We start from the raw sequence: 25,806 nt of genomic DNA, 5'->3' as shown, positions 1-25,806 counted from the left end.
CAAAAGGTACCAAAATGGTTTGCAAATACTCTTCCCTGAAAACTTTGATCTCTAGCCCTCCATTCCTCTTAGCAGAAATGTTCCCTGCAATTGGTCTTTAAAGAATATCTATATATGCATGGGGGGTTTTATATAGTACACAACTATCTATTAAAAGCTAGATACAGGGGCACCTGGGTGGCTCAGTTGGTTAAGTATCTGACTTTGGCTCAGGTCATGATCTTGCTGTCTGTGAGTTTGAGCCCCATGTCAGGCTCTGTGCTGACAGATCAGAGTCTGGAGCCTGCTTCGGATTCTGTGTCTCCCTTTCTTTCTGCCCCTCCCCTGCTCGCATTCTGTGTGTGTGTGTGTGTGTGTGTGTGTGTGTGTGTGTGTGTGTGTCTGTCTGTCTCTCTCTCTCAAAAATAAACATTAAAAGAAAAAAGAAAGAAAGAAAACTAGATACATCAGGGGCGCCTGGGTGGCTCAGTCAGTTAAGCGCCTGATGCTTGATTTCAGCTCAGCTCACGATCTCACAGTTCATGGGTTCGAGCCCTGCATTGGGCTCTGTGCTGACGGTGCAGAGCCTGCTTGGGATTCTCTCTGACCTTCCCCCGCTTGTGCCCTCTCTCCGTCTCAAAATAAATAAAAATACTTAAAAAAAAAAACTAGATACATCAGACTTCTGAGTATCTGCAATAGTGAAGTAAAATGTCTATAAATATCCAAATACATAGTTTGTTACTTATAACACCGGTTCTCAAGCTATAAATAGTAGACTATTCTCTATAAATGTAGTACAGCTGTTATTTGAATTTTAAGAGGCAAAGACTGCAACTGGGTAATTCTAACAGCAATTTACTTTTTCCCACCAACTCTCCTTATATTTCAAATTGGAAAATGTGTTCAATTTCTCATTCTTCACTTAAATGTATAATGTGATAGTCTCAATTAGGTCCTGACATATAATTTATTCTTGTACTTTAATTTCATTTACTGTATCTAATCCTCTGTTTTTATTCATCCAAACTCTAAATTGATTTTCATCCACTATTTTCATGAATGTATAAAAAACAAATTATAAAATCACTTGGGCAATGCTCACATTTTTGTGTCGCTTATTTCTAAATAAAAAATTACTATGTTGGTAAACCAGATACAAGTGACAGTTTAAGAAGCAAATACATCTGATCATTTTTTTCAGCGTTTACAGTAAGGCTTCATGCTAGGTATACAATAACCAGCAAAACTGACATCGTTCCTGAAGTTTCGTGAGAACTTCTATGGCTTCCAGAGACATTCTAATTTGTGTTTACAGAGCCTGCACAGAGAACTCAGCCATACCCAAACAAAACCCAAGTATTTTACACACATTTGCAAATGGTACTTTATTAATTGAGCTACATTATGTCTGGGGCCGTGATGCAAAAAGAGTTTCTAAAATATTCGGTTGCCACCAAAAATAAAAGCCTTGGGATACCAGATGTTTCTCTGAATGAACACATATGAGCTGAAAGTTGGAAAGCAGAGAAAGAAATTCTTAAGAGAAATGAACTGGCTAGAAACAGGCAGTCATTGCAGAGAACTCTAAAACAAGATGGGCCTTAACATGTTCTGTATCTAGAGCATTCTCCCCAGCAAGTAGAGCTCTATCCTGCCTGAAACAGAACATAACATAGCAACTTCAGGCTAAATGTAATTTTCAATGACATTTATTAAACCTCCACATGAACTCGAAAATGAACAACCCTGACTACCACTGCCCTGGGTGCATTTTGCGGTATGCAAATCATACCTCAATAAAGCTGATTTCAAAGAACAGCATCTAGAAGCAATTACTCAGTTCAGACTAAAATCAGCTGCATCAACTCTCTTCCTGCTCTTCAGTTATTCATAGTATAGCCACTGAACTCACTCTCAAAAACCATGCTTGAAGAATGGTAGACAAAAATGCAAACAATATTCACATAAGTCAACTTGTCTACCTTTTAGAAGCTATGATCATTCATTGGCCTAAAAAGGTGGTTTTGTTAAGGCACTTTATTATTTATTCATTTATTTAAAGCTTATTCATTTGTTTTGAGAGAGAGGGAGCGAGAACATGAGCAGGAGAGGGAGGGAGGGAGAGGGAGGGAGAGGGAGGGAGGGAGGGAGGGAGGGAGAGAGAGAGAGAATGAATCCCAAGCAGGCTCCATGCTGTCAGCACAGAGCCTGATGTAGGGCTCAAACTCTCAAACCTTGAGATCATGACCCAAGCCAAAACCAACAGTCAGACATTTAACCTTAACTGACTGAGCCACCCAGGTACTCCTAAAAAGATGTTTTAATAAATCTTGTCTTTGGTTTTATATATATATATATATATATATATATATATATATATACACACACACACACATATATATATATATATATATATATATATATTTTTTTTTTTTTTTTTTAGAGAGAGAGCGTGAGCAGGGGAGGGGCAGAGAGGGAGGGAGACACAGAATTTGAAGCAGGCACCAGGCTCTATGCTGTTATGACACAGGGCTTAAATTCATGGACCATGAGAACATGACCTGAGCCAAAGCTGGACATTTAACCAACTGAGCCACCCAGGAGCCCCACCTTGTCTTTAGTTCTTAAAAGTTGACACCAGGAAATCTCACCTTATTTCCTATTACTTCAAATGTAGAAAAAGCAAAGAAAACAAAACATACTGAATGCAATCGTTAGATAAAAGACAAGCAAATCAAATTCATAACAACAGTGGAAACTTTCAGAGTTCTACAAAGGAGTAAAAATATAAGCAGAATGCTGTCCAATTACATGCCAATGCTGCTTTCTTGAAAAGAAACCTCGAAGTTTGGGGGTGGGGGTGGGGAAAGGGGTTGGTAATAACATGTAAAACTGGACAAAAATGATACTAGTCTGGCAAATTTTCCATGGGCTTAGGTTATTGCTATCTGTGAGGCTTCAAAGTTGCCTTGATTTTATTCCAGATAAATGTTTTTAGAATTCTGTAAGGTATGAAAAAAATCAAAGGTAACTCACATGTCTCAAATGATTAATTCTCTCGAATAGTTCTTAGCTTCAATCATGTTTAACCTCTAGATATGGTGTGTTTGCTAATTTAATTAGGTAATGCAGAAATGTTTCCATGAAGGCTAGCCATCCAAACCATCCAAACCTTGACTCTCTGAGAAGAGTATTCAAATATCTAAAATCCTAGATGGGGAAGAATAAGACTTTTGCTGTATTTGATGCAAATCTCCTTAAGACCCTATTTCAACCACTGAGAGACACTTGGAGTTCAAACATAGAAACTGGTTCTCTGGTCCTTAACAAAATTTCAAATTGCTTTTACTGAGTCAAAAGTTCCATTCTCTTTTTAGAAGCAGGAAGGGGGAAAAGTGATTACAAGTGACTCAAAACAAAGTAATTTATCTGTGCTTCATTAGTGAGATATTTTCGGAGCGCTGCAACTGAAGACATCTGTGATGTTAAATCGTGTGACTTACCTAGTGCGGTTAGTACCAGGGTTGATCTCGACCTTACTGTTTTACTTTAGATTTATCTTTGTGGGAACAGACAACACATTAGCTTTAGTCATAATTTAAGATTAAGGAATAACCACATGCTCACAAAATGTTTAAAAAGTACAATATGGGGGGGCGCCTGGGTGGCGCAGTCGGTTAAGCGTCCGACTTCAGCCAGGTCACGATCTCGCGTGATCTCGCGCGAGTTCGAGCCCCGCGTCAGGCTCTGGGCTAATGGCTCAGAGCCTGGAGCCTGTTTCCGATTCTGTGTCTCCCTCTCTCTCTGCCCCTCCCCCGTTCATGCTCTGTCTCTCCCTGTCCCAAAAAAAATAAATAAACGTTGAAAAAAAAAATTAAAAAAAAAAAAAGTACAATATGGGGGCTAAATATTTTCAAATCAGTAGGTAGTAGGATAAAGGCAAGATTTAAAAATGGGGCACCTGGGTGGCTCAGGTTGAGAGTCTGACTCTTGGTTGAGGCTCAGCTCATGACTCCAGGGTCGTGGGACTGAGCCCCATGTCGGGCTCCACGCTGAGCATGGTGCCTGTTTAAGATTCTCTCTCTCCCTCTAAAACATATACATAAAGAAAGAAAAAAGAAAACAATGTCAACTCATAAGAATCGTGTATCTTTAATTCTATCTCCAAAGTGACAACATAGTAACGTGAGTACTCATCAGAAATGCCCTAAGTGCACCCATTAGCATTCAATTTGTTTCTAAAGCTCTTTTCCACTAAACGAAGTTATAGCCTGAAACAGTAAGTATTCATTATTCCGGAACATAATTTTGCCAAGGAGCAAGTACACTTGGAAAGTTCTGAAGAGTAGTGGAAAAACCACAATTAGGATGCCCACTGATCAAGAGGCAACAATTTGAGCATTTACAAAAAAAAGAGTGTGAATAAAAAGTGTCTACCTTGGGGCGCCTGGGTGGCGCAGTCGGTTAAGCGTCTGACTTCAGCCAGGTCACGATCTCGCGGTCCGTGAGTTCGAGCCCCGCGTCAGGCTCTGGGCTGATGGCTCAGAGCCTGGAGCCTGTTTCTGATTCTGTGTCTCCCTCTCTCTCTGCCCCTCCCCCATTCATGCTCTGTCTCTCTCTGTCCCAAAAAATAAATAAACGTTGAAAAAAAATATTTTTTTTAATAAAAAAAAAATAAAAAAAAAAAGTGTCTACCAGAGCTAATCCAAACAAGACACAATGCTTGATTATTTCAACACAGATCAGGCGTGGATGCAATTTTTAGATGGTGGCACAGCCTAGAGGCAGCGTGCGATTGCTGTGTTTTCATAACCTTAAGAAATAAGTTCTTCATCTCCGTGGTATGAAATACCATGCACAGAGGAAGGCAGAAATGTGGGGCGCCTGCGTGGTTCAGTCGGTTGAGAGTCTGACTTGATTTCGGCTCAGGTCCTGATATCAGAGTTCGTGGGATCAGGCCCCACGTGAGGGAGTGGCACCTGCTTGAGGTTCTTTCTCTCCCTCCCTCTCTCTCTCTGCCCCTCCCTCACTTGTGCACACTCACACACTCTTGCTCTTTCTCCAAAAGATGAAAGTATATTTTAAAAAAGGAGGGGGGGCGCCTGGGTGGCGCAGTCGGTTGAGTGTCCGACTTCAGCCAGGTCACGATCTCGCGGTCCGTGAGTTCGAGCCCCGCGTCAGGCTCTGGGCTGATGGCTCGGAGCCTGGAGCCTGTTTCCGATTCTGTGTCTCCCTCTCTCTCTCTGCCCCTCCCCCGTTCATGCTCTGTCTCTCTCTGTCCCCAAAATAAATAAACGTTGAAAAAAAAATTAAAAAAAAATAAAAATAAAAAAGGGGGGAAATGCATCATGATGTTCATAGAGTGATGAGCACAACTGTTACTTGATATCTAATATCCTCTATTTTCTACTTTGTTTAACAGTGAATGAGCACCACTTTTCCCGTTAGGAAAAAAATCCATATTAAAAGGTTACCTGAGACTTCCAAAGAAAAAGAAGGATATATGCCTCTTATTGGCCCTGCAGGAAGAAACCCTAAGCCACGCAAAAGTCCGCTGTGGGTTCCTAAATAGCCACACAGACTCTTGGATTATAAATATAGAAGTAGGACTGTTTTGTTGGTTACTTTGTTACTTCACAAGTGCTATGAAGAAAGAAAGCTAGCAGGAGCCCATCTCACACTCAAAGACTGGAAAACCAAACTTGTCTAAGGCCGAGAAAACTATCGAAGGCCTTTCTGGAGGGCTGCACGTTGCAGGAGCTGAGACGCCTGGTGATCTCCGGTCAGGAACGACCCCATCAGACCGCTGTTGCTATTGGTAACAACTTCCAGAGAGCCCCTTCTCCATCACTCCCTGCAGGTAAGACCCCCCAGTTCATTTTCTCCTGCTCTCATCCGGCTGGAGACAGCTGCTCTGCCTTCCTGAACTGATTTCTGAACCAACAAGGCCCAGCCATGGGACTATGACTCAGTGTTTCGTAATTGTTGGGAGATGGATGGAAAAGAACTTGCTAATGAGGTGCTTATTTAACAAAGTCTGCATACTCTTAATAAAGAGTTAATAAAGTCTGCAATGGCTTACTTCAACATATAAATAAAAACAGATTCAACGCTAGCCCTGCAAAATGCCGTTCTCATGTGACTTCCATTCCAATGTGCATTTTGGGACACCGTGTGTGTGCCACAGAGTGCCCACAACCCTCGGAACCCAGGGGCTTCTGACTTACCTAGGAGCATCTGTTTAACATGAGTGCTTCAAAATTGAAAAAAAAAAAAAAAAAAAAAAAACAACCACCATAAGCACAAGCAGAAGACACAGCATCAACCTAAGTGCCCCTCAGCAACCGGAGAATGAGAGGCGCCCTTGCCCACCAGGAGGAGAAAAGCAAGCGAGTCAGCAGCCCTGCCCCTCACAGACCTGTCCCCAGTTAACTGGCCCCAGACTCCAGGGGAGGCTGGAGGAAGGTGCACGGGCAACCTTCCGGTACCGGGCCCTTCTGTGTCCATGACAACCGCAGGAAAAACGTCTCATCATCTGACTCACCCCCATACCAACTGAGTCAGGCTGCTGTGGGTGTCTCCCCGAGTCTGGGACCACACGGCACACAACAGCTCGGGCGCTACACGAGATGAAACAGCAATCACTTCACCTCGGACAGGATCCCCTCCCACTAGTTACCCTCAGAGAACTCGATGCTGCGGCTGCCACGCAGGTGGTGTGCAGAAAACAGCAACAATGTGAACTCTGTCAAAGTCTGCGTGGCTTCTTGGCTGGATCAATCTCCCTGTGAGCCGTGCTAGCAGCCAGGGCCTGTGCTTGTCAGCCCAAGGCAGTGGCAGCCAGAGCTGTATGGGTCTGGAACCACATGTGTACCGCCATTCTCCAAAAAAGCCACACAACAGTGCAGACCCTATCATTATGTAATAATCTAACACAGAAATTAAAGGTCTCATGGGGCCCAGACGAGAAGCAGGAGAACCACAAGTGACGGGACAGACACAGCCTGAGGAGGAAATAAAAACATTCTGCCCACAGATTCATGTACGAAGGCACAGCTCTTCCTGTAAAATGCATATCCCCACATCTCTCACGGTATCCAGTCATTAAACATCCAGAGGACACCTCGTCTGTACAAGGCATGTGCTCGCCGCTGGGGGGAAAGGAACAGGGAAGGAACACACAAGAGACATGACGAGGGGCTCTGCCCTCGAGTTCGCCGTCTAGAGGAGGCAATAAGCTATTTGCACTAATTCTTCAGGAACATGGAGCCGGTGACTATCTCCAACTCGAGCGTGTGGGAACATTTACTCAGCACTCCACGGATGAACTCACAGAGCTATCATGAACTTCCGGTAAATGAACACAGGGCACTTCACGACTATCATTCTGCTTTACAGAAGTAAACAAACAAGCAAGGACGTGTGTAACACGCTAACAGAACGTTCACTGTAAGCTGTAACTTCAACCTGTAAAACGCTCTAGAAACAAGCGGAGAAGGAAGGACCGGAAGCCTTGGAACAGCTCTTCACAGACCCATGGTTCCCAAGCTGTGTGACCAAAATCCCCTGGGCCCCCTCATGCCTGTCCAGCTGTGCCCACCCTCCTGAGAAGACCGGCTGACCTCTGGGGTGGAGGTGACTAGTGGGAGGTGTCCTTGGACCGAGGTCCCCATATGGTTCCTATATGAGCCCTGTCTCCTCTCCACCATCCACAGAGCTCCTCTATGGCCAATGGAGAAAAAGACTGGATAGTCCAATAAAAAATAAAATGCCAAGCTCCCTCCCAAAACTCCAGACCAGTGCTACGGCTAAAGCCCGGCCAAAATGAATAACAAGTCTTGGGGCGCCTGGGTGGCGCAGTCGGTTAAGCGTCCGACTTCAGCCAGGTCACGATCTCGCGGTCCGTGAGTTCGAGCCCCGCGTCGGGCTCTGGGCTGATGGCTCAGAGCCTGGAGCCTGTTTCCGATTCTGTGTCTCCCTCTCTCTCTGCCCCTCCCCCGTTCATGCTCTGTCTTTCTCTGTCCCAAAATAAATAAACGTTGAAAAAAAAAACAAAATGAATAACAAGTCCTCTAAGTTCTGAAGATGACACACCCCAGTGATCATCTGCTGAGACAGTGCAAAGCAGCATGGAGCCCTGTTTGCATCTGTCTGCGAACCCAGCCAGAACGTATGAGATGCTAGGCCCGTGAGGACTGGCCTCCACACAACAGCACCCAGAACGGCACCCAGGGCTCCTGCCCCTGCCAGCGACGCTCACACAGGGACACTCATGAGTCTATGTGATGGACTCTAGTCCGTGTGGCTGTGTGCACGGATGTAATTACCCTGCTGCAAAGTCAGAAGTCTGTATTAAGGGCCACGTTCTGCAGGCAAGAAGCCACAGCACCCCTGAAGAGCTTTCGTGAAAAACAGCTTTTCAGAAGACTAGAAATGTATTATTATTTCCCCCAATTTACAGGCCCTGAAATGCACATCCGTTCCTAAAACGGCAGGCTCTCTCAACTACACTTCCCTCTCACAAGGGCTGCCTGAGCCATCCTAATGACACAAGAGCACCGGTAGGACGAGCGAAGGCTCCAGCCAGCAGGCACCTTGCACTACACACACTGTGCGAAACGAAAGTATTCTCAAACAGGCTCACTCCACCTGGGGGCCTTGGTGTCATAAAGGAGATGCCAGGAGGAGGCAACTTTGGTTTGATAAAGTTCCCATGTGTTCAGACTCTAAGGAGAGTTTTCAGTACCTGCTGCCCCTCCCCTCCCAACACCACACTGCTGCTCCTCCCCGTCCAGCTCTCAAGCAGATCAAAAACCAGTTGGCTAGCTTGTCCACAGCAACGCGTCTTCAGCAGACACAGGTGAACAAGCTGGCCTCTGCAACATTTATCGTTCGCTTTATTCAGGGCAACAGGTTTGGGCCACGTGAACGGAGGAGCCTGAGAATGATCAGGACAATGGATTCACTGCTTTTAAATGAGTATAACCCATCTCTGCTCAGCAATCCCACCAGGGTCACCAACATCCCCAGAAAGAATTCACCACATGGGAGGCTTAGGGAGGAGATCCCTGTCACTAACCCCCACAGCCAGGGCTATCCAGGATGCAGACATTTAAGCCAAACACTGCATTCAAGTTAATTCAAACAAACAAACAAACAAACAAACAAACACATGTGGCAACAGAAGCAGGCAAAGGTCTGCAAGCATGTAACTGATCTGAAATCTATTTACTCTCACACTGGCATAAGCTCTCCTCTGTCAGAATCCCCATATAAAAACATTCCTCTGCAGTTAGTGTCACGCCAAGAATGATTCTTCCTAACAGGATCTGATACACGCGCTTAATGGCTGTTTAATCACCAAGGCTGACTAATCAAGTAAAAGGCTTTGTCTTTTCAATTGAAAATTGAAGCTTAGCTCATACATACTTCAGATATTTTAAAACATTCCAACTGCAGGGGCACCTGGGTGGCTCTGTCAATTGAGCATCTGACTTTGACACAAGTAATGATCTCACAGTTCGTGGGTTCGAGCCGTGCATCGGGCTTGGTGCTGACAGCTCAGCGCTTGGAACCTGCTTCTGATTCTGTGTCTCCCTCTCTCTCTACCCCTCCCCCGCTCATGCTCTGTCTCTCTCTCTCTCTCTCTCTCTCTCTCTCAAAAATAAATTAACATAAAAAAATAAATAAATAGGGGTGCCTGGGTAGCTCAGTCAGTTAAGCGTCCGACTTCGGCACAGGTCATGATCTCACAATCTGTGAGTTCGAGCCCTGCATCAGGGTCTGTGCTAACGGCTCAGAGCCTGGAGCCTGCTTCGGATTCTGTGTCTCCCTCTCTCTCTGCCCCTCCCCCACTCATGCTCTGTCTCTCTCTGTCTCAAAAATAAGTAAATAAATAAAAAACATTAAAAAACATTAAAAAAATAAAATTTAAAAAAGTAAAATAAAATAGAAAATAAATAAATAAAATAAAAATAAAACACTCCAGCTACAGAATGAAACACACGTAGCCTGGCCTTGCGCTCCCCAAATCAGCCTGTTGTCTCTAGATCACAGAGATGGCCTTGGAAAGGCTGAAAAGTCAAGGCCATCAATAAACTGGCACCCAAGGCCCATACCTGGCCCCTTCCTTGTTCCTCCAGCTTCCCCTGCCCCATCCTATTCTTTGCTTCCAGGGGTGGAACAAAGGGGTGGCAGGGGTGAACTCTGAGGGCACCATGAGGGCAAGGAGAGGCTGACGGCAGAAACACTCCCCTGCATTCCTCCCCACTTCTGAAGCCATGAATGATGGCTCAGATGTTTTACGTGCACAGGGAACAAAGAGAAAAGCAGCACACGCTTCGTGTTCGTTCATGTAAGTGTACAAAGTATTTAGCACATCAAAACTTTTCTGTTACGTGCCTCTTTAGTTCTTCTGTATTTCTGCACACAACTGGATACCCTGATCAAGATGTCTGATGGCATGCATCGTTCCCGTATTAAAAGAAACTGACCACAGGGGCGCCTGGGTGGCGCAGTCGGTTGAGCGTCCGACTTCAGCCAGGTCACGATCTCGCGGTCCGTGAGTTCATGCTCTGTCTCTCTCTGTCCCAAAAATAAATAAACGTTGAAAAAAAAAATTAAAAAAAAAAAAAAAAAGAAACTGACCAAAAAGGCATGTGCATATATGTTTGCAGGATACATATTTTTTTTGAAAAAGTATTTTAAGAAAACGACCAGGAAATTCAAAGGAAAATTACTGTAGTGTGTTTCTAGGAAACAGTCAAGAGATATTTTCCAAAAAGATTATGGTAAATAAATAAATAAATAAATAAGTGAATAGGTCCAAGGATAAAATACATTCACTTAATGGGTGCCTGAGAACCAGATAAGTAAGTAAAATAGCTTCTTTATTTTGAATTTTTTTTTACGTTTATTTATTTTCGAGACAGAGAGAGACAGAGCATGAACGGGGGAGGGTGAGAGAGAGAGGGAGACACAGAATCGGAAGCAGGCTCCAGGCTCCAAACTATCAGCACAGAGCCCGACACGGGGCTCAAACTCCGACCGTGAGATTATGACCTGAGCCGAAGTCAGTCGCCCAACCGACTGAGCCACCCAGGCGCCCCTATTTTGAATGTTTAATAGAGACGCTTTGAGTCTACGTCTCCTGTATAAACCATTGGAACAAGAGTCACCAGGCTGAGCACTGGGATAATAAAATCAGTCGCCTCAGGAAGAAAAAGAGAGGTACAGAAACCCTATATTACTGAACACAATGTATCAGTACCTTCAGACAGCCATTGCCCCTGAAGTCAATTTCGGTCTAGGTAGAAGTAACCATCCAAGAATCCCCTACACTAAATAAAGCCTGCTAACCACTAATTATATCCTATTAATAGAAATATAATCAAATACTAACCCACACTTTCTGAGAACGTACTATGTCTAAGGTAACAAAGACCAGCACCCAGTAACTAGAACTCAGGGCTGAAGGTCCACGGTCATTGCAAAGACAAAAGAGTCTTTCTGACGTATACACTTCAATCAAAAGTAATCAGAAATTTCATAATACTTCAAAAGAACTGTGAGGTTTCCTACTTTCATTGCTCTTTTTAGATGTAAAAAAAAAAACCAAAACTTCGTATATTAAACTCGGAATGACTAAGAAACGGTATTAGGAAGAAAACCCGGGTCAATGAGCTTTAGGTGTTCCACAGTAATAAAAATAATAAATTATCAGCACTTAGTAGGTGCTATGTGGCAGGTACCATGCCAATCCCCACAATCACCACCATTTCTGGCACTTTCATTATTTCCATTTTATAAACGAGGAAACCAAGGCACTGAGGTTTGAGGGACTTGCCCAACATTTCACAGCCCATAAGTGACTCAAACATAAGCAGGTGGCCCCCAAAGTTCACACCACTACACCATTCTGTCACAATGCTTTGTTCTTCATACCCAACTAATGGCCACAGAAACATTGCAGAAGGCAAATAAAAGATTTCCGTTCATGGAGAGTAAAAGCTCCAGGTTGGATACAAGGTAACTTACCATACTTAAGAAATTTTAAACTCCGTTTAGGTTAACTTTTTTGTAGACAGGTCGACTGATTTCAATATATCAAACTACAAAAGCAAAGATGAACCCTGTACCATTAGAAATATTCAATTATACACATAAGAGGATGCTTTGTTCAGTTTTTAAAAGAAAAAAAAACTTTTAACATTGATAGTATGTGCTTTACTTTTTTAAATGGTTTTATTTATTTTTGAGAGAGAGAGAGAGAGAGAGAGAGGGAGTGGGAGGGAGGGTCAGAGAGACAGGGAGACACAGAATCTGAAGCAGGCTCCAGGCTCTGAGCCATCAGCACAGAGCCTGATGCAGGGCTCAAACTGGTGAAGCAAGAGATCATGATCTGAGCTGAAGCTGGATGCTTAACTGACTGAGCCACCCAGGCACCCCATAATAGAATGTGCTTTAGCCTTAAGGATCAAAGGAGTCAAGATGCCGACAACTGTAATGATTGATGTACTAACAAATATCACAGACACCAGGGACATCCAACTGCACGTCACAGTCTATGGGTGACCTGTGGTGATGCTCCCATCAATTCCCAGGAAAGGAGAGAATTAACCATGTGGTTATTTTACAAAGCCAAACTTAGCTTTACAAAGCTAAACTGTATTTTACAAAGCTAAACTTATCCAATGTTTAAATTCTCATTATATCCTTCCTTCTGTTGTTAAGCAGTTTATTTTATTAAATGAAGTATCAAGACGCAGTTGGTGTTTTTGTTTTTGTGTGCTCGCCTGGCACATTTAAAAGAAGTTGGAAACTGTTTATCCAAAGTTTTATTTCTATTGGTTTTTTTTTTTTCATTTTTATTTTTTTTAAGTAAGCTCTATGCCCAACATGGGGCTTGAACTCATGACTCTGAGATCAAGAGTCCCATGCTTTACTGACTGAGCCAACCAGGCGCCCCTATTTCTATTGTTTTGTTTTTTGTTTTGTTTTGTTTTTTTTTTTACTTGCTTCTCAAGTCTGGGAACCAATGAGCAAGGAAAGAGTTTTAACTCTTGGAAAAAACTAGTTAAATAATAACCTGGCTAGAGAACTTAAAAAGAAAAAAAAAAAAAAAGTCCCTTAGGAGTACAGTAGGCCAGCAATTTTGGAAAATTATTTCCACTGCATAATTCATCATAAAAGCTCAGACTAAGCTGTCATCCTCAAGAGATGAATATTATTCTATCAAACCCAGCAATAGTTCAAGGCTTCAAAAACATCATGCCATGCTAATGTTACCTATTTGTTCTGTAACTCCAGGTCAAAAAAGCAGATGTTTAAAACTGGATACAGTTGCTCAGGTTTAACACCATTATCTTGATAAGCTTCGCAAACACACTCCTCCCTACTTACTCAAAACATTACCCTTGAAACAAGTAATTTTAAGGATCTTTCTCAATGTAATAATGTAACCGTTACAATTTGTATAGAGAAGTCTAAACTTTAATTAAGTATATAAATAGAAGTAAAGACAGAGAACAAAATGACAAAACAAAACAAAAAACCCTAACAGTTTGTTACCCATTTTTGAAAAGGGCAATTAGAACTGTAGGTTCAGCCATAAATCTTTAAACATTCTCTGTTTAGCTGAGATAATAGATAAGTGGGCATATAAAGCATCAATTCTGAAGACTTGATTATTAATCCATTGAAGGTAAGTCTATCAAAAGGTTTGTTAGGGGTGCCTGGGTGGCTCAGTCAGTTAAACATCTAACTCTTGATCTCACAGTTCATGAGTTCGAGCCCCGCATTGGGCTCTGTGCTGACAGCACGGAGCCTGCTTAGGATTCTCTCTCTCTCTCTCTCTCTCTCTCTCTCTCAAAATAAATAAACTTAAATAAATAAATAGCTGTTAATCTGTTCAACAAACTACATGTGGGTTTACTGTTTGTGGCCTTCCAAAATGTGGGATAAATCTACTTGATATTCGTAATACAATGTCTGTACATTTCCCCACCGTTTGCCCCTTCTGGTTTTCCTCTGAGGCCCCCAGCTTGAGACAAAGGAATATTTGTGGTCCTAGGTGGTAGATGTACAATCCAGGGAGTGTCTCCTCAAGACGACACAAAGAGCTAACAGCAGAGAGTAAAGCTTCCCTTTCCTCCAAGGCTTCCTTCCTGTTCCAAGACTCCAAACTTCTTCCCCCGAGGGAATGGCAGATGCTTTCCGCACACTGCTCCTAACAGCAGCAAAGCTCATCACACCTACAGAGCAGACACCGAAGAGCCGCCCGGAATCAGTAACTCCATTCTGCGTTCAAAAGATAGAGTAAGCACAAACCAAAAGGGACATATGTGTACACACACTCTCTCTCACTCTCTCTCTCCCCAACCAGAGCTGGTCCCACAATGGAGGATAGGAAATACAGAGCATCAACCAACATTTGCAAGGGTTGTAACAGAACCCTCAGAAATAAAACTACCCAAGGACACTTTAGGCAAATAGCTCTGGAAATGTCATCTCTCCACCCCCATGCATACATGCTTATTACATAAAACAGCTGCATGCCTGGGAGAACAGCTTAAAAATCACTGGTTCCCAAAAAAGCACAACTGTACTAGATGGAAACGAATCCAAAGGTCCAAATCGAATGACTTACAACCCCCTGTGGGTGCATCCAGGAGCTAGTGCCCTAGCCGAGGTAGGAGGCACGCAGAATGTCTGTGAGGGACCCAGGCTCCTCGGCTGGCTGATAACGACTTCGGAGAGCGAGAGCTACTGGCTGTCTCGTTTCACTTGACGCCTTCACTTCTTGCATCAGCTACTGCAGGCAAACAGCCTGTTGAGAACAGTGACCCTGTCCTGCCTAGTTTTCCTGACACTCTGAGAAGCAAGTTACAACGCAACCCACTTCAGTTCCTATAAGCGTTACCTACTGACACTGTTGGATGCAACTGTACATGTAAGCGCAGGTCAGGGCAATCTGAATTTCAGGGCTGAAAACACTTTACAGCTTATCCGGTCTAGCCCTCAACTTTACAGATGCAGAAGGTCATACAGAGAAGGATCGATGGCCAGCTCAAGGATCCGTATCACGTCAGTGGCAGAACCAAGCGGCACCCCAGCTTCTAGCTTGTCCCGCTGTGCAGACCCCTCCACATACAAGGGGTTCCCAGGCTCTGGGACAGAACAGGAGCAGAGGCTGGGATGACCCCATCGTCACAGGGGTCCACGGCAGGGAACTGTGGCCCACAGGCCGCTGGCAAAGCTGAAGAACCAATGCTTCCCAGTAAGTCAGTATCCAGGGATGGGCCAGGCAAGAGGCAAGGGCTCTCTCTACATCTAGATAATTGAGGTACTTCCTTTCCTGCTGCTGCAATTCAAGTAAAACAAATAAGCGGAGAAATTTTTATGACACACACCTGGCTAGGCAGCAGGAGGCTTTTTTTCTTTCCTTAGTAGTAGAGAATTTATTTAGCTTTGTGGGGCTTTACTTCCACAACCCTATGAAAGTTCCATAAATTATGGGAATAAGGTAAATATTTAGCCTGAGTTATGAGGCTTTCCTACATTAATTTTCAGAAAGTTAATGGTTATGAGTACATGATCACAATCAAAATGGTAAAATAAACCCAAGGACAAGGTGTGACACTGGCCTTTAAAACCTGGTTTATTAAGCTGGACCAGTGATTTTCAACCTTGGCCACACATGAGAACCAACTGGCGACCATGTGAGTTAACCGCCTCGGACATTCAAGCTGGTCAAGCCTTCTAATGTCTACACCTCAGACTTCTAGTTTTCAAGGATGAGGCCACAGACTTTGTGGAACAGACAAGTCATACCTACTTTGCTCTATCTGAATTCCTGACCCACAGAATCCATGGGCATAAGAAAATGGTTGTTTCAGACCACTAACTTTTGGGGCAACTTGTTAAACAACAATCGGAACTGGGACATGTGAAAAGCATTTAAAAATCCCAATGCCTGGGGCGCCTGGGTGGCTCAGTTGGTTAAGCGTCCGACTTCAGCTCGGGTCACTATCTCGCGGTCCGTGAGTTCGAGCCCCGCGTCGGGCTCTGTGCTGATGGCTCAGAGCCTGGGGCCTGCTTCCGATTCTGTGTCTCCCTCTCTTTCTGCCCCTCCCCTGTTCATGATCTGTCTCTCTCTGTCTCAAAAATAAATAAACGTTAAAAAAAAAAAATTAAAAATCCCAATGCCTAAGGTGCACCCCGGCTTAGCCAGAAAGAAAGGGATGCAAGTCATTGTGGGACCCCCAGACATCTATTTTTAAATCACCTTGGGGACACCTGGGTGGCTCAGTTGATTAAGTGTCCGACTCTTGGTTTCAACTCAGGTCATGATCTCTCAGTTCTTGAGTTCAAGCCCTGCATTAGGCTCTCTGCTGACAGCTCAGAGCCTGGAGCCTGCTTTAGATTCTGTGTCTCCCTGTCTCTCTGCCCCTCCCCCACTCATTCTCTGTATCTCTGTGTCTCTCAAAAGTAAATAAACATTAAAAAAATTGGTGGGGGGGACGCCTGGGTGGCTCAGTTGGTTGAGCATCTGACTTCAGATCAGGTCGTGATCTCACGGTTTGTGGGTTCAAGCCCCACGTCGGGCTCTGTGCTGACAGCTCAGAGCCTGGAGCCTGCTTCGGATTCTGTGTCTCCTCTCTCTGCCCCTCCCCCACTTATACTCGGTCTCTCTCTCTCTCTCTCTCTCTCAAAAATAAATAAATGTAAAAAAATTTGTTTTAATTTTTTTTAAATAAAGCACCTCAGGTGATTCTAACATGCAATCATGTCTAGACCTGGGCTATCCAATACGGTAGCCATCAACCACATGTAGCTGTTTAAATTTAAATTAAAATTAAATTAAGTAAAATGTAAAATACAGTTCTTTGGTTGCACTAGACACATGTCAAGAGCTCAGTAACCATATATGGCTAATATTACCATATTGGATGCAGATATATAGAACATTTCCATCATCACAGAAAATTTTATTGAACAGTGTTAATCTACACCATTTCTCAAAGCTCAGTCCTGAGCTAACAGATCAACATCATCTAGAAATTTGTTAGAAATGCAAATTCTTAAGCCACATCCCAGACTGACTCAATCAGAACTTTTTTGGGGTGGGGGCTCTCCAAATGACTCTCACACACACTCAAGGGCAAGAATGACTGGTCTTGTTACTGACCCTACAAAATCATTTTCCCATGACCTATCTCATATTTAAATCTATAAATCATCAGCTTTTAATTCCATTATAATGTAAGAGAATAGTTCATGTAGTCATATAATTCTAAAGGTGTATTTTTAAGTTAGCAAATTTGCATGAGAAGAAATGCCTTTCAGTTAGCAAAAATTCTAAAAAGTCTCATAAAGATGCCCTCGGTTATTTATCATCATTAAGAGAAACAATCTTTAGGCCCCAAAACATTTAAATGGTTAAAAATTACATGAAACTCAACAAACCATTCAATTATTAAAATTATAATTGTGAAACTTATGTTGCATGCATGACAAAAACATAAATGAGAGAAAAGCAAAACAGAAAACTGAAATTGCAAATCTGTGTATTACACGGACAAGGACAAAATGAAGGTAGAGGAAAAATAAGAATAACTGGTTAGTCTTGGCCAGACAATGACTCCCATCCCTTTTTCTTTCTGCCATACCTCTTATAAAGTTAACTATGGAAAAACATTTTAGAGTATCTAAGGAAGCAACTTTCTAAAAAGATGTAATTGTGCTTTGATGTGAAAAGTCCACTGCAAGAACAATTTTGTAAAATAGTTCTACTACTTTATCAGTGACTCACTGAATTGTTCATCTCATAGAAACACGCAATCAAGACAGGACTGAAGCAAATGATTAGGCTTAGACAAGTTGTGTATTTTTACAAACAAAACTTTAGAAAGATGTGAAAACCTGACATTTTTTCTTTTAGTTTCCACATATTTGTTGGGTGATAAAATGCCAAATAAACTAATTACCCAGGAGGAATTTCTCACATTTTCTTCTTACATTTGCAAACATAAAGTCCCAGAAATGTTTTGTAGAGTGGCCTTCTTTGAAAGCAGAGCTCCTGAATCCCACATAAATCAACTCTTGATTGTTTTAATACATGTTTTCATATAAATTTTAGCATTACTTCCTTTATTGACAGCTCCGTTGTTATTAAACTGAATTTCTTACGTTGTCAAGGTACGGTGTAATCTTTCTGAGTGTTTCTGTGTTGGTTTCTCTGCTATTTTGTTTCCTATGCTGGTAATATTCTCCAAACTCCTTTAAATTCTAAATGCATAAACACATTCTCTACTCTAGCTCCAGGGAAAATTTGAGAAAAGGTAACTGTAGTTGAATAACTCTGAGAAACCTTGATGTCTTCAGGAAACCTGTTCCTGTAAATTTCTTAAAAATATGAGTGAGAAGCATATTTAATTTTGTTAAAAATTGGAAACAATCCAAGTTATCCACTTATGTCCAACTAGATTTTACCAGAAGAAGCCAAGTTAACTGGGCTGATAAACTGGCCAGTTTGGTACCATTTAGAAAAATTTTCCCAGCCCCATAAGCATACATATTTTTAAATGAAAACTGACTCCAAAAAAAATCTCTCAACTAAAATTTTTGCAGTAGTGATGCAAAAATAAGATTTTTCTACTTTTTACAGCTTTTTGTACCGGCTACAACTAATTATCTTCATGATTGCTGGTAATTAAGCATCGTCTAAGGCAACTACTACCTTCAATTACAGGGTTTACGTATGCTCTTAAGAAAAAGGAAATCATTATTTTTATTTCCATTATTGGAAGTTAAACAGAAAAAGGGTTGGATAAAAGGTTTTAATAATTTTTTTTTTTTTAAGCAGTGAAGAGAACTTACAAAATCCTTTGTGTTGGTGTGTTGGGCATTCTTGAATCTAGGCACTGAGAATACAAAGATGAATCATATATAGTCCTTGCCCCAGAGAAACCAGAGTCTAGCTGCATTCAGCTCCAACTGAGCAAAGGTCCTTAACACAGAAGACGGAGATCAACACAAACAAAACAACACACTTAAAAGAAAAAAGTAGACTATATACAGAAAACTATCATTAATGTCCTCAGAAAGGGAGTGAAAATACCAAAAAAAAAAAATAGGCTAAAAAAAAAAAAAAAAAAAAAAAAAAAAAAAGGCAGAGGCCAAATAATGAGTTCTTGGAAATTAAAAGTATGATAGCATAAAAGAAAAATTAAACATAAGGGTTGAAAGATAAAGTGGAGAAATCTCTTAGAAGGTAGAAAAAGGACACAAGTTCTCAGGTCAAAAAGGTCTATTGTGATTTCTCAAAAACAGAGAAGAATATTCTACAAGATTCTAGAAAGTGAAAATCTATGTAACATCTAAAGGATTAGAAACCTAACTTTGGACTTTTCAACAGAAACATGGGAAGATAAAAGACAACAGAGCAACCAATGCCTTTAAAATGGAATATTTTTTTTTTTTAAATTTAATGTTTATTTTTGAGAGAGAGACAGAATGGGAGCAGTGGAGGGACAGAAAGAGAGGGAGACATTGAATCTGAAGCAGGCTCCAGATGCCCCTAAAATGAATTTGATACCCACGTAAACTATCAATGAGATGAGTGGGTAGATTAGACATTTTCATGGTTTCAAAAAACTTTGCCCTTTCTATGGAAGCCACTAAAGAACATGCCAGGGCTCCTGAATGGCTCAGTCACTTAAGCGCTGACTTTGGCTCAGGTCATGATCTCCTGGTTCTTGAATTCGAGCCCCACATCAGGCTCTGTGCTGACAATTCAGATCCTGGAGCCTGCTTTGAATTCTGTGTCTCCCTCTTTCACTGTCCCTCCCCTGTTCCTGCTCTGACTCTCTCTCTCAAAAATAAACATTAAAAACAAAAAAGAATATGTTCTACAAAATTAAGGCAGTAAACCAAGAAAGGAAAAGGAAACAGAAAAACAAGAGATTCCACACAGAAAAGAGATAAAAGGAATCCTCAGAATAATGTGACAGGCAACCCCAGGTGATAGCTAAGTCAGGCACAGAAGACTACCACTCATAAAGGAGCATATTGGAAGGCTTGAGATAAATGTCTCTAAAAAGATAAGATCAAGAGAGAACTTAATGTATTTGAATGTCCTTGAATTTCCTGAAAGGAGATTTAGGTAAGGAGCAGATAAAATTTAATGATTTAAATGTTGAATTAAGGATAAGTACATAGAAAAAGAAGCAAATTAAAGAAAAAAGAAAAGCAACTGTTAACTCCAGGGGAAAAAAAATTTGTATGACAGAAAAAGAAACCACAGAAGAGCACATGGCTCAATTGCAAACAGCTAATTATATTATATAGTCATATAAATAATGTAAATACTAAATATTCATATTATCAAAATTACCATATAACTATACTGGGGAAATGGAGGATGGGAAGAATTTGGGGGTGAGGTGGGGATAGAGCATTGAAAGAGAACACAACACACATAAGAAACTAGCACTACCAGTATGTTATTCAGAAATATGGAGGGAAATTCCAAAAGAATAAGCTAAAATTGCTATTATGTAGTTGCCTCTGGGGAAAGAAATGAAGAAGAGGATTCCTTCTTTTTTTATCACAGCCCTTATAAATTATAGAACTACTTTACACTTTAAATTATGTACACTAGGGGCACCTAGCTGGCTCAGCCAGAAAAGCATGTAAATTTTGATCTCAGGGTTGAGTTTGAGCCCCATGTTGCATGTGGAGATTAAATAAATACATAAAGTGTACAGATTTTATACACATATTACATATATACATATATGTATTCAGAACCCAGCCTCTTACCCACTAAACCTGTTTTTCAAATTATAAATTTGTAACCCATTAGTGGGTTATGAAATCTATTAAGCAAGTCAACCATCATTTCTAAAATGAATTAGAACAGAGAGGGATAGAAAATAACAGATACACTGCATATAGTAAAATTTTTGTGAACCTTCATACACGTGCATACACACAAACACAGTCCATGATGTTAAATGTAGTTTTCACTGTGGACTATGAATAAAATAATTTTAAAAACACTAATCTACACTGCATTATAATTACATTTAGTCTTATTTCTTAGAAGTAAGAAATTCCAATCTACCTTTATTTTATTTTATTTTTTTTTATTTTTTTTTTCAACGTTTATTTATTTTTGGGGGGACAGAGAGAGACAGAGCATGAACGGGGGAGGGGCAGAGAGAGAGGGAGACACAGAATCGGAAACAGGCTCCAGGCTCTGAGCCATCAGCCCAGAGCCTGACGCGGGGCTCGAACTCACGGACCGCGAGATCGTGACCTGGCTGAAGTCGGACGCCCAACCGGCTGCGCCACCCAGGCGCCCCAATCTACCTTTATTTTAAAACAAAGACACGGAAAGCACTGACAGATAATGAAAACATTCCATAATAATGCTCTTTAAAATACCACGAATGTCATGCATGAAGAATGATCACTCTTAAGTTAATGAAATCTAAATGTTCTGCTTTCTTACAATCGACTATAATATTTGAGCTAGAGAGAAATATAACAACACAGAAAGCAGAAGAGAATTCAAAGTCACCCAAATAATTTTATAATGTGGAATTTTACTGATCCTCAGGTGATCTATTTTTTAAAATTTCATATGATCTACAAAGATACTTGAGCAGAAGGTGCCATCCTAGAAGCCTTTGGAATAGCAGCGAAAGCCAGCGTGGAGGAAAAAAAAACTACAAACAAAAAAACTACAAACAAAAAAAACCTACAACATACAATATATAAACTAGAAAATATATACACAGTTGACGAAGACATAGCTTTCTCCCACAGACCAAGCATACCCTTTACAAGCTACACCACACATCCCACAGTATGGAAAAATTGGTCAAGAAGCTAAAACTTTGATGCTCTTTTACTAAGAGCCTAAATTTAGCCCATTTTTCTTCCCACCTAGCTGGGTTATACATGCACATTGCTGTGAATGCTTACCCAACAATTCACTTACATAAAATAAGATCAAAACATCTACAGAAACAAGTTCCATTATACTCTTCATAATAAAGCTTCACTTCCTAAAAGTTATAAAATCAGGTTCATGAGCTACCCATCTGTATTTTTAAAACTACCACTCCCATCCAAACTGGACATAAAAAAAGAATGAGTATTAACATATGGGTGTTTAAAGATATTTGTTGAAATATACATAAACAATAGATTCACGTGTGTGTGTGTGTGTGTGTGTGTGTGTGTGTGTGTATGTGTATCTAAAAATATACATTGTTTCAGAGAGATGAGGGGATGTGAGAACAGGGGAGACAGCAGGGTGAAAGAGTTTGCAGGATGTGTCTCTTGATACTTTGATTTTTAAACTATAACCTGTTTTGGCAATTAGGGCTTCTTATTCTCTTCCTCTTCCTGAACTGCCTTCCTTCTGCATCCTAGTCCATGTGCTGCGTGCATAGACACACAATCAGCCAGAAATAATCTGTGGCAGGTGTGTTTTCAAGCTTTCTTTGACAAAGGACTTTCTCCTGATCTTGAAGATGTGAACCTACACTCTTAGCAACCACAAGGCCAACACAAATGCTATCATCTGTCCCTGCAGGATGCCAGGACCCTTGGTCATTTCCTCAGCCCTTCCTCAGTAACCCCCTCACACTGGGGGACCTAACTCAGTGCAGACATTTGCTGAGTGCCTGCTATGTGCCAGGTACTATTTGGAGGCATGGGACACAAAGGGAAGTAAGATAAGGTACCTGCCTTCAGGGAGCCTGCAGACTCAAAAGGAGACAGAAGAGGAAACTGGTAATTTCCAAATGATATGGTACATATCAAAAATATTGTGTGCCCATAGTGATCTTTGGATCCCCTGTGCCGAGAAAGGTACCTAAATGATCTGAACGTCGTAAATATCTCCTGAATGGTAAATGCAATAGAATTTTAAGAAATATGTTCATATATGTCTTAATACTTCAAAAAGGTGATGAGTATATGTGTCAACAATTAACCTGATATTGTATTATATATTATATATATTATATATATGTCAACTATTAACTCTGTAGTGTATTTTCTTACAATTTCAACACAAATATCTTTAACCTCAGAAGCCCCATGATCTTTTGGTCCTTAACATGTAGTCTTGGCTTTGATTCCATAAAGGAGGAAAGTTGTGAAAGCTAAGCCTGTTTCTTTCCCTGGAAATCAAAGCACCCTTGCTTGGTTTTACTTGTTAAGACTGAAAACTTTCACCCACTAATTTAAATTTTCTACTCATGGTTAATACATTGCAACTTCTTGCAATTTTCAGGAAAATAATAATTCTCACTTTGACATAGGTCTGCCAATATTATTTAAACACTTGAACTTCTAGGTAAGAAAAATAATATTCCCACCTTGCCCTGAGCTCTGTCCCAAAACAGATGATAGAAATGAACTGCAAACATAATATGAAGCATGGTTGTAATTAATCAACCCAGAGCCCAAGGGAGGAATCATTTCTATTTTTAAATGCACTGTTGCTTTAAGTGAAAACCTGGTGGAGAAATATGACACCAAGCTGCATAATGAAAATCAAAATGCATTTGATGTCTCCATCCTTGCAAAGACAATAGTCCTAACCTACAAGCGGCTCTGTGGAGTTGACTCCACTCAAGTATTCTGCAAACTGCATGACCGGTACCCAGACAGAATTCCATAGAAGGGTCCATCCACCAAAGAATCCTATCCGTCAGGAGGACAAAACAAGAGAACTCCCATGTTTCAATGCTATTCTTACAGCTTCAGAGAAGGGGCTATTCCAATAAGCAAGCAGATGGATAAATTCCCAAATCATCCTACAAACCTTTACTTAAAAGACCCTGATTAGTAACTGCAGGGGCGGACCTAAAAATGATCAACTAGTTATTGAGCATTTCTAAACAACGGTCTACAGTTATCATTTTTATCCAAGTTCCACAGAATTAAATGTTTCTCTCCACGAATCACAAAGCTCATTTCATTAAACAGTAGCTAACAGTAGCACTCCCTACGGTTAAGAGTGACAAGGAGCAGGTGCCAAACCAGCAAAGGAAACAGAAGCTACAACTACATAATAGAAGCTAATATTAATGTTCTACCTGTTTCCCCGGCTGCTTTGAAGAATCTGACCCGGCAGAATTTGGGGGGGAGAGGGGGGACAACATAAAAATACCCAGTTTTAGAAAAAATGTTGATGCTGTGTGCACCTAATTTAATCTGTAAATATTTAAATTTACTCAGTTGGCTCATTAGCACCATGAAATATACAACTATAGTACTACGAATGTATCTAAAATAATATAAATATTTACAATGTATCCAAAAATATTATCCAAGGATAGATCCATTACTGAAAGCATTTAACAAACATTTGAAGTACAACTTAGCAATTTACTATCACTATAACAATCTGCTATAGGTAGTCTGAAAACTGAATAAAAATTTCTAGCCTCAGCACAAAATGCAAAGAACTCCCAATCTCACCTCCTGACACCTTCTTCCCCCAAATTTAGCAAAACTGTGCCTGAACACCACATGATTATATATTTCATTAAACAGTAGCTAACAGTAGAGCACTCCTTATGGTTAAGAGTTGCTTCCTTTAGCAATAAAATAACAAATCCTACTTCAGTCTCTATTCAGTGCCAAACCTCCCAAGAGCACAAATGACTAAATTGTAGCGCGTCGATCAACAGGTGACTTTTAGAAACACACTTATACTCATGTCCCAGAGGAATTAATTCTGTCAAACTTACAGTTTTCATCTTTCCTATTTTTACAAGCTACTGCACTGCGATGCTGAATGAATTCCAACCGTTTTCTTCTCAGGGGCTTACCAGAAAAATGCCAAATATTCAAATTATTTTAAGGCATTTTCCCATACTGCTGCGTGGAATAGAGCAGAATTAATAAGGATCCAAGAGTTACCACTTTTCAAATGCAAATATGTTGCCATCTAGTAAATGCAGCCCCTTTTTAAACATCCCCCCAGTGTCTATGCAGCTCAGGGCACTACTTTTGTTTCCTTGAAAATCAAAATTCGCGCATTACATTCAGGCATTATCTAGACCCAGCACCAACAAAATAATAGACTTTAAATGGTCCACGCCTCAGCCTGCATCATACAATACTGTTCGGCTTTATTACGCCCCCCCCCCTTCATTTTACATACAAAGTCCCTAAGCAATTCTGCCAAATAAAGCACACTGTGAAGTGGTAGGGGAAAAACGAGGGGCACTGGGTTTCACGAAAACAAGGCCTTGGGATGGTCGCTCGCCCCCTCAGGCCTCAGTCTTCTTATCTGTAAAATGTGGGGCTGGTCGTCTGTAGGGTTCCCTCCGGCCCCCTCTGTCCGGCTGCCGCGAAGCCGGCCGGGGACGCAGCGGACTGGTGCCGGCGGTGGCCCGGGGTGCCCTGCCTGAAGCCACTCTAGACGGGAGGGGGCAGGGGGGGGGGTGCCGCGGGAGGAGAGGAACTTGGACTTGTAACAGCTTCAGACAGGAGCGTGCGACAAACTTGAAGCCGTCCCCGTAACCATACGGAAGAGCCATCCCATTTTCCGGGCTCCCACTTGTAGGAGACTGCGGGTGGGACCCCCCTGTCCGCCCTCTCGGCTCCCCTTTACCTTTCTCCCTGTTTGGTATTAGAAGGAGGAGGGTGCAGGACCGTTTGATTCCCTTCCATCTCCACCACGCACTTGGTGTTCAGTTCCAGTTCTGAAAGCAAGAGGGGAAGGGGGCCGCTGCCGCAAGCCGAGCATCCGCGCCTGCAGCCCCCAGGGCGCGGGGCTCTCCCGGGGGG

The 25,806-nt window shown here is 41.6% G+C and overlaps 1 protein-coding gene across 1 annotated transcript in view; it reads right to left on the bottom strand.

Annotated features, from left to right (window-relative positions):
• Positions 1-25,806, bottom strand: part of KIF13A (kinesin family member 13A) — a 270,175-nt gene that overhangs the window by 195,665 nt on the left and 48,704 nt on the right. The window contains exon 4 of the mRNA XM_040460494.1: positions 25,631-25,805. Coding sequence (XP_040316428.1) covers positions 25,631-25,805 — 175 coding nt within the window. The remainder of the gene's footprint in view (positions 1-25,630; position 25,806) is intronic.

This window comes from Herpailurus yagouaroundi, unplaced genomic scaffold (assembly GCF_014898765.1).
Source record: "Herpailurus yagouaroundi ecotype Mexico unplaced genomic scaffold, PumYag 250, whole genome shotgun sequence".
NCBI lineage: Eukaryota > Metazoa > Chordata > Mammalia > Carnivora > Felidae > Herpailurus > Herpailurus yagouaroundi.
Note: the sequence above shows the minus strand (reverse complement) of the source record. Positions and strands in the feature narration are given on the sequence as shown.